Below are 9745 nucleotides of genomic sequence, written 5' to 3'. Positions count from 1 at the left end.
AAAATTATGAAAATACTCTACACCTATTGCACACACCTCTACTCTAATTTATAAGATTTAAATATATAAAAAAACTTGTATCAATTCTGCAACATTACAAACAGTTATGGTTGCAAAAAATAAATTGGGATGACGTTTTACCTATTCCATTACAACAAGATTGGTCAAAAATGCGTGTGGAACTGGAGCAAATTAATAATATTAAAATCAATCGTCTAGTTCTCGGCATCGAAAAAATTAAAAAACTAGAATTACACGCGTTCGCTGACGCAAGTATGCAAGCCTATGGTACTTGTATATACACACGCGCTACAGACATTTATGGTAAAGTAGTAATAAATTTATTGTGTGCAAAATCAAGAGTCGCGCCATTAAAGGTAGTTTCGTTACCTCGGCTCGAACTGTTAGCTGCGCTTTTGGCCGCTCGCCTTATGTCAAAATATGCATCAAAATTACAGTTACCTATAAATGAATATTTTTATTGGACAGATTCGACACTGGTATTAAATTGGTTATTATCTCCGTCGTCTCGTTGGAAAACTTTTGTGGGAAACAGAGTAAGTGAAATACAAGAGTTAACGTCTGTTTCACAATGGAGGCATGTTGCGTCCAGCGACAATCCAGCGGACATAGTGTCAAGAGGCTGTTTTCCATCACAAATGAAAGGTTTAGATTTATGGTGGAACGGACCTAGTTGGTTGAAAGGGGAACATACTCAATGGCCAAGTAACTTTCAAGAACTTACTTATAAAAGTGAATATTTGTCTGAAGAAAAAGTAATTACTAATTTATTCTTAACAACGGAAAATAATTCTTTTAATCAAATTTTTAAATTATTTTCTTCATTAAGTAAACTTTTACGTGTTGTGGCTTATTGTCTTCGTGTGAAGTCTAATTTTTTATCGAGTGACACTAATATTTATGGTCCTGTTGAAGCTACAGAAATTGAAAATGCCCTTAAACGATTAGTGAAGGTAGCGCAACAAGAAGAATTTTTTACTGAGTTGTGTGACTTAAAAAACTCAAAATTAGTGTCCAGTAAAAATAAACTTTTTCGTCTTAAACCATTTCTAGACAACGATGGTATAATCAGGGTAAGCGGTAGATTAAAACATGCCGTCTCACTATCATTTTTTCAAAAACATCCGATAGTGTTACCCGCTGATAGTGCTTTTACAAAATTATTATTTCTGGATGAACACGAAAAATCATTACACGCCGGTCCACAAGCGATGTTAGCTAATATACGTTTGAGATATTGGCCGATTAATGGACGTAATATAGCCAGAAATATATCTAGAAAATGTGTCAAATGTTTCAAATACAAACCGGTTGTATTTGAGCCCATCATGGGTGACTTACCTAAGGACCGAGTCGAACCAGCGCGAGCCTTTGTTAAATGTGGCGTAGATTTTGCTGGTCCAGTGTTTGTGCGGTCTAGTTTGCGAAGAAACGCGCCTAAGACTAAAGCGTATATCAGTATCTGGGTTTGTCTTGTCACAAAAGCTATTCATATAGAATTAGTAGGCGATTTGACAGCGGAGTCTTTCCTTAATGCGTTACGGAGATTCTGTGATAGACGTGGTTATTGTACGGACGTGTATTCAGATAACGGAAAAAATTTTGTTGCGGTTAATCGACAACTTCGAGAAGTGCATGAACTTTTAGCTAAACCAGAAGTTAAAAATGAATCAAGTAATAAAGGAATTCAATGGCATTTTATTCCGGCCCGTAGTCCTCACTTTGGCGGATTGTGGGAGGCGTCTGTTAAATCTGTTAAGGCACATTTGCTCAAATCGATTGGTAATGCTCTGTTTAACTATGAAGAGTTATATACAATACTTGTTCGAGTAGAAGCCATATTAAATTCGCGACCGTTGACACCTTTTTCCACGGATCCAAGTGACTTATCGGTTTTAACACCTGGTCATTTTTTGATAGGTGACTCACTATCCGCTTTTCCCGAACGTGACGTAACGAATATTATGGAGAACAGACTAACTCGCTGGAGGCGTGTTGTTCAAATTACGCAAAAAATATGGATTAGATGGAAGAACGAGTATCTCAATCAGTTACAAGAGCGAAAAAAATGGTCACAATCAAATGGTCCTGGTTTGAAGAAAAACACTGTAGTTCTCATGCGTGATGAAAACTTGCCCCCTTTAAAATGGTCAATTGGAATAATAATGGAAGTTCATAGTGGTTCTGACGGTGTCGTACGAGTGGCTACTATCCGTACAGCAACCGGTGTATATAAACGAGCTGTTCGTCAATTATGTCCATTACCTTTCGAGGGAAATTGTACAGCAAGTTCAAATAATTAAAAATGTTTAAAATGTATGTTTAGTAAATTATGTTAAAATGCTTATGATTTGAAAAAAAAAATAACAATAATATCTAGTCTAAATATTGTGATATAAACTCTTGTTGTTTTTTTTTTATGTATGTAATGTATTATATATTATTTGTATCTCTATTATAAAATATGTTCATTGTTAAAGTGTCCTGAAGCTAATGTTTGTTGCTAAATTTAGTTACCTTAATTTTTATTATTTATTTATATATTAATTTAATTATTTGTAATTTATTTAAAGCATGATATGTTAGTTCTAAGTTCTAATTATTTGTTATTTATCTGAGAATGTTTTACAGAATTATTGTTTATATTTTTGGCCATGAATGTGGGTCAATTGTTTGTCATAATCTTATTATTTATATGTACTTTATATTGATTCTATTGAAATGTGTTATTTCAAGGTAGGCGGTGTGTTCGCGCTCGTTATCACGCGATTAAGCGATACCAATAATAATGATGGTCGNAGCAATAATAATGATGGTCTCCGACCAATATAAGACCAGTTATGCTCGATATACGTACGTGCGCGGAAAAGTCGCCAGCTTACAATAAAATAATAATAAAAGATACAGTCCACAATTAATAAACATTCGTAATTATCAATTTATTTATTATACATATTGAACCAGACGCAACAAAAGTAAATCATTAAAGTTCTGAATATTTCAATTGCAGAATCTTTTCAAACACCAAAAGTTACTAGGAAATTTTCTATTTAATGATGTCAATGTCAAACTTGCCAATTGAGCTAGAAGTTATGGTACAATAAATTATTTTTTTTCATTTTAAACATTTACAACAATCAACTTTAAACTATTAAAAAACTAGGTTAAATATGTAATTTTCCTTATTTTAACATATTAATAATCAAAATCAGTATTAATTAAAAACAATTTTTTTTGTTCTTAATTATTTTTTAATAATAAGTAATAATATTAAAATTTAGAAGTGATAGAAAAAGTTTAATTGCATATTTGAAAACATCGAGAAAAGTTGATTTAGAATAGTATATTTTTGTTTCTGATGGAAGTTCCTTGTAGTCCAGTGTATAAAACTCATAACTTTGTTAACTGTTATCACTTTATCAAAAATGACCAAATCAGTATATTTTTTTTTTATTTAGATGCATGTTTTTATTATTTGGTTTTTTTTTATAAATCTAACCCGTTTCCTGGCCACAAGAGGGATTCAAACCCGAGTAGCAATTCGAGTTCATACTGGGTTCATTTAATATAGTAACAACGGTGCTGAACTCAGTTCAAAACCCGTTCACAGCACGGTTCAAAATGAGATTTGAATACGGATTTTAACATGGGGTGAACCGAGTTCTACAAAAGTTCAGTAAGAGTTCAAAGACCGTTCCTCGGTTCAACTATAAAACCCTCGATAACAGTTCAATAATCGTTCATTAGTTCAATAAAAGCAAGCTCTACGACGGTTCATTAAGCGTTCATTAGTTCATTAGCAGTTACGGTATTTAAAATTAAATTTATAGGTTTTGTAAATATTCAAACATTTTATAATTTTAAAATAATAAATTGTATTACTATATACACAATGTATAAAATAAAATATATTATATGTAAATATAAAATAAAATAGTTAACCTTCGAATTTTAGGTTTATTTTATATTAAATGATAATTAGTAAACAATTCATTCATACAATTTGATTATAATTAATATAAATTAATAACAATAGTTAATTTTAAATAAAAATAATGATGTTAGCAATGTCAGCCATTTATTTACTGTAACTCAGTTTGATTTATTGTTGTACAATATATATCAAAAAAATCCAATAAAAATTTTTTATCATAATAAGTTAATCACTAAGGTGTTATACAGTTTAGACAAGAAATATATAGTTAATATTAGTACAGAAAATTGTGAAATTGCAATAGTTGATATAACAAAAAATATTACTGTGGTTATAAAAACAATTAGTAATTTTAATTTAATTTCCATGAAATTGAATAAATGAAAATCATTGCCATAAGTATAACAAAAGAAGTAAAACACATAAGTAGCATTCAATAAGATGGCATAAGATTACCATGTTTTTTTTTTTACTGTTTTTATATTGATTCCTAAATGCTATATTTTGTTTTTACTATTAATAAAAAAAACTGTGAAATAATCTAAGTAAATAAATTTTAAAAATCATTTACAAAAAAATGAAATGTTGATTGAATAATAAAAAAAAAAAAAGGATTTTATTGCTGTGATGCTTTATTATTGCCAGAATGCTTTAAAATATTAGCTATTATTTTGTTAAATGTTTTTTCGTGTTCAGGTATTATGATTTGGCCAGACATAGCATCTAAAAAATAAAAAATAAACAAACATTAGTACATATAATAACTAATAAATATATTTGTATAGAATATAAAAGGATTCAAAAAGTGAGGAGATGACTTCCCATTGTTCGTAACAATTGACTTGTTTTTCTTTATTTATTGAACAATGTAGTATATCTATACTACAGATTGATGGAGTAAAGGTAAAACATGCTGTATAGAAGGAGCAATTTCATTGAAAAGTGGGGGACTCCCCCAAAAAATTACTTAAATCATAAGTCTTAAGTCGGAATTTTTAGAATAAATTGTGTAATTTTGTACCCACGAAAGTACTTAGACGGCAAAATTCACTTCACACCCCCTAAAATTTACTATTAGAGTCGTTCCTGTATACAGGTTGTAGCATCCTCTTTATCTCTTTTTATCCAATGATATTTTAACTGTTATTTAGAGAAGAATAAAAATACTAATTGTGCTATGATATAACCAGTATGTTTTCACTGCAATAAAAAGGAGTGAGTCTGTTTGAGATTTCCACCAACAATATTCATATTATTTGAAACATTATGGCGTATTTTATGACAGTATTTTAACCAACATAGCGTGATCTGTACACGCGACACCCCAAAATCATACAAGTAAATTTTTCTATGAAAAATGTATTATAAATTAAAAAGTTATTTTTTCTTTGTGGTTTCAAAATTAATCTTTCAGATTTAGTTCGCTTTACTAGCGCGCTATCAATATATCAACATATTCAATTTGAATATTTATTAAAATTTAATGTTCATACCACGAAGTACTTTAAAAATGTGAAGCTTATTAAAAGCTTGTTTAGTTTTGCCACAAAAACTAAAATTTGCGGCCATTTCTCGTGTCATACAAAAATCAAATGCTGTTCTCGTACATGTACTAAAATTTTTAATGGTAGCCACTTTAAGCAACAAAAAATTTTTCTGAAAAGAAAAAAATGATAAAATATTTTAGTCGTTATGAACACTAAAAACTCAGTGTCGTTTCAATAGGAAATGAGGTGTGTATATACTCTATTTGAAATGATATTTTGAAAATGTTAATTATGCATTTTCAAAAGAAGGTACAAATTATATTGCTACAACTATTGGTAAAACGACAGTTAAAATAAAATAAGAGCTTATGATAAATATTAAAAATATAATAAAAACTAGAATTATGTATTTTGATTATAAATAAGAAGTATTAATACTGATCAATAATTATTAATCAGTGTCGGCACTAGGTTTTGCTGGATCCTTGTGTCTAGAAGGAGGGAATTGATTGGGATAGATCCTCCTAGTAAAAATTATTATATGTTAAACGCTATTTTTTTTTTATTTGGAGGGGGTCATAAGAAAATAACTATGCTAATGCTTTGTGCGAGGCACGAGTAGAGAACGAGCCCCGCCCTTGAGCCGGACACTGTTATTTAGAATGAAACAAGAAAAAATATGTACAATTGAAAGCAACAGATATGAATACAGAGTAGCTCATTGATGGCTTTATATAAATAATATATATATATATATATATAAATATATTATTAATCCACCCCTCCTGTTAGTGCAAGCTGGACTCTCGCCTGGAAAGCAAATTGTTGATTTCCTGTATGTTATTGTTAAACGTTTTTTGAAATCAATTGATTTATAATAAACATCAATGTTTCAGTGGCGTTATTGGAAAATAGTTAAAATTAAAAAAAATTTGTCCAAAATGACACTGTATAAATGGGACGCGTTGCGTCTATGAACTGATCCAGGTGCGTGCATAATATTAATAATTAAAACATGCATGCACTTAACTATCAATGCATTTGTAAGGTTATAACCATAAATTAAGATAAAATAGACTGGACACGAGGCTTTATCAGGCAATCCGGTTTCGTTATACAATTTATCGTAGGAGGATTTTGAATAAACGCTGCCGTCTATTATTTTACACTTATTTTCCTAATTATCCCACTCCGTTATTAAAATTTTGTATCTTGAAAACATGTTTTATCGCTAGAGCTAACTGCTCGCCAGATATTGCCTCTACGGAATTTTTCTATATCGCACTATCCATTGCCGCCGATCTATTTATGTCAAGTCTATTTTTTATTTTAGTTCGTGGTTAGTACTGATTATGTAAATATTTATAACAAATTGTGTCAAAAAAACCTACAAATTCTTCAGCGTTGTGACCAAAGTTGTAGTCTGGAGTTAAAAGTTTTTCAACAGCTTCTAAATTGGCCATACTTGATATGGGTATTAATTCAAGAAACGGGGCAGGAAGTTTAGGAAGCGGATAAGATAAGTTTTGTGTCCTTTTGTCACTCTCCAATAATTTATTAATTTTCTTATCAAGGTTTTCTAAGTAATTGCATATTTTAACCTGATTCGAATTTGTCATAATCTGTTGAATAAAACACTGTTCTTGTTTTTTAATAAGATCCTTGATCAGACTACAGCAACATGAGGTGTCATTCAAATTATCTAAAAGTAATTATGAAATGTTTTTTAATTTTGACAAAACATCATTTTTTTAATATTTAGTAGATCAGTTATTAAATATTTATATTAAATAACAGCAAATAGGGTTTTTTCTTTATAACGATGATTATATCATTTATTTCATCTTGTATAATTTGTAAAATGTAATTAAAGTTTTTATTCTAAATAAATTAGAAATGTTATATACATTATTCATAACATTTTCTTTTATGTTCCCAGATAATTAAACATTTTGGATTTAGTCACAATTGTGACTAGTAGCATTCCAATTATATGTATATACTTTATATAACAGTACGCACCTGGCAAAACATGTGTTGTTTCTACAAATTCTGCTTGATTATTTGGCATAGTGTTTTTATCTACTGTTTTGTCATCATGCAACTAAGTACATGAGTTTACAATTATAAAATTACACTTAATAAATATAAAATAATCAAACATATTAAGTGATTTTTTGTAAATCTATTCTTAAGCTTACATTTTGAGAAGGAATTGCAATAATTATCGGTTGATTTATGTTAGAATGAGTATCTTCAATAGAATCTGTACAAAAATGTTCATCTAAATTCAATAATTATTTATCAATAACCATTTATTTGTTAATTAGGTAGAGAGGTATTTAAAATTATTTATTTTATAATACCTTTGAACTCTGACATGCTCAAGTCATCACTATTGTTTAAAACTTCTAGTAGCTTCATGTCTTCTGATTCTGCAGCCATCTGTGATGATTCTACAGCTATAGAATAGTCATTGGTAGTATCACCAGTGATGAGCTCTGATGAATGATCTAATAGATTAATGATAGTAATAAAAAATTAAGACAAATAATATACACAGTTAACTTCCATATAAACTAGCATTTATATATTATACAAATTGTTAATTTAGATACTAAGAAATTTCACACATGAAATGTATTAGTTATTTAAATAAGAGGTTATTGTATATTCTTATTTCAATTTTCTATGAAAACATTTATCATTGCTACACTCCTTAAATAAATTTTAATTTATAGCAACCTTTTTATGTAGGAATATAATGGAATATAAGTACTTTATAATAAAAACAAAAAATTATGTTTCAGTGATACATATATCATTTATAAAAATTAAGTATATATGTTTTTAAATTACAGAAATAATAGATAACTTAATTATAATAATTACCTGCTTGNAAATAATAGATAACTTAATTATAATAATTACCTGCTTGTAAACATATTTTTCTTTTTTTGTTTTGAGATTCTATATTGCCCTTTAATTTTTTTTTAGGGGGACATGGAAATTGCAATGTTTGTTTTTGAGTGATAAAAGATTTTGAGGAGTATCTTTTTGATTTTTTTCGGTTTCTAACATTTGTAATAATAGATGAATTACTATCATCACTCTCTGCATAATCAGTATCATTAATTGGACAGTTACTTTCATTTTCACAATCATTTGAAGTACCCGACCATTCTTTAGCAACTTTTCTTGAATCAATTTCTTTGTCTTCATTAAAATGAAAAAATTTAAGGAAAATAATCTTACTTAAAAATTAAGATTTAAATTAAGTGTTAAACACCATAATTAATAGTTTGTTTGTATTTTTAAATTAACAGATCAATCAAAAAAACTTTGAAGTGCGTAATACCTGTTTTTTAAGATTTAAAGATTTAAGTTTATGGTACAACTGATGGTAATTTATACTCTTAACTATATTTCAAACATTTGAAAATTGCAAAAAATAATCAGTGAAATTTATTGTAAAATTAAATTACAGGGGATACTTTTCATATGGATCTAATTTAACTAATACATCAAAATGTGTAAAAGAATTACCAAATGGGCCAGCAATCTTTTCTGAAATAAACCAGGTCCCATCACTATTGTTTGGATTGTATTTTTTTGATATCATTTTAGTAATTTGATCATTATTAAAATGAATTTTAGAGCTCAGAAACTCATTTTTGCTGTAAGGATACCAACATCTCCCAGCCTGTGATCCGTTTTTGGCAATGAACCAACTCAGTGGAACATTTTGAATGCAATTCTTTTCGTTGAAAAGTACTACAATCCAAGTCCTAAAACAAGTACAAAAAATTAATTCATTTCATAGTTTCAAAAATATTTTACTATATATTTATAACTTGTTGAGTTTTAATGCAACTACTGTATATTTGTTTTATAAATAGCCACTATAATTAAATCTAACCTTGTTAATTGTCATACAGAATGCACAAATGGTATTACTACCATTGATTCATGTGTCAGGTCTAAAGGTAAACAAACTAATTTTTCTTGAATTATGTCAATAGAAAAACTGTGTAAAGGACCTTTTTTTGAAACTTTGTAAATTCCTAATAAACTTGAGTTACATGGGTGAATAAAATAATTTTCAATTTTTTCAAAACATCTACCAATTATTATTGTTTTTTTGCTTGTTAAACAAGTTGCAATGTTATCAATAACCATAATTAAAATATTCTTTAGTTTAACACAACAATTTGCTTTATTGTAAATTTAGGTGTTCTCCACCCACTGTATTGTGAATCTCCTACACCAGACACCAATGGTCGATTTTTATTGTCACATTTTA

At 28.6% G+C, this 9745-nt stretch overlaps 2 protein-coding genes across 7 annotated transcripts in view; one reads left to right on the top strand and one right to left on the bottom strand.

Moving 5' to 3' along the window:
- LOC126895093 (uncharacterized) overlaps positions 1-2324 on the top strand; it is a 3591-nt gene extending 1267 nt beyond the window's left edge. Inside the window, exons 2-3 of the mRNA XM_050666583.1 lie at positions 105-776; positions 891-2324. Of these exons, the coding sequence (XP_050522540.1) occupies positions 105-776; positions 891-2324 (2106 nt within the window). The remainder of the gene's footprint in view (positions 1-104; positions 777-890) is intronic.
- A 1163-nt stretch (positions 2325-3487) lies between these two features.
- The window catches only part of LOC126896429 (uncharacterized), a 54883-nt gene continuing 48625 nt past the window's right edge, over positions 3488-9745 (bottom strand). For 4 of the 6 annotated variants that reach the window (XM_050669209.1, XM_050669211.1, XM_050669210.1 and 1 more), the window contains 8 exons: positions 8989-9230; positions 8374-8658; positions 7809-7955; positions 7644-7726; positions 7465-7546; positions 6834-7144; positions 5449-5611; positions 3488-4678 (listed from right to left, as the gene is read on the bottom strand). In XM_050669209.1, coding sequence (XP_050525166.1) covers positions 4572-4678; positions 5449-5611; positions 6834-7144; positions 7465-7546; positions 7644-7726; positions 7809-7955; positions 8374-8658; positions 8989-9230 — 1420 coding nt within the window. In that variant the 3' untranslated portion in view covers positions 3488-4571. The remainder of the gene's footprint in view (positions 4679-5448; positions 5612-6833; positions 7145-7464; positions 7547-7643; positions 7727-7808; positions 7956-8373; positions 8659-8988; positions 9231-9745) is intronic. The other 2 variants (XM_050669213.1, XM_050669214.1) reach the window with 2 other exon arrangements.

The sequence above is a fragment of the Daktulosphaira vitifoliae genome, unplaced genomic scaffold, assembly GCF_025091365.1.
Source record: "Daktulosphaira vitifoliae isolate Bord-2020 unplaced genomic scaffold, ASM2509136v1 Scaffold_1, whole genome shotgun sequence".
NCBI classification, from domain to species: Eukaryota; Metazoa; Arthropoda; class Insecta; order Hemiptera; family Phylloxeridae; genus Daktulosphaira; species Daktulosphaira vitifoliae.
Note: the sequence above shows the minus strand (reverse complement) of the source record. Positions and strands in the feature narration are given on the sequence as shown.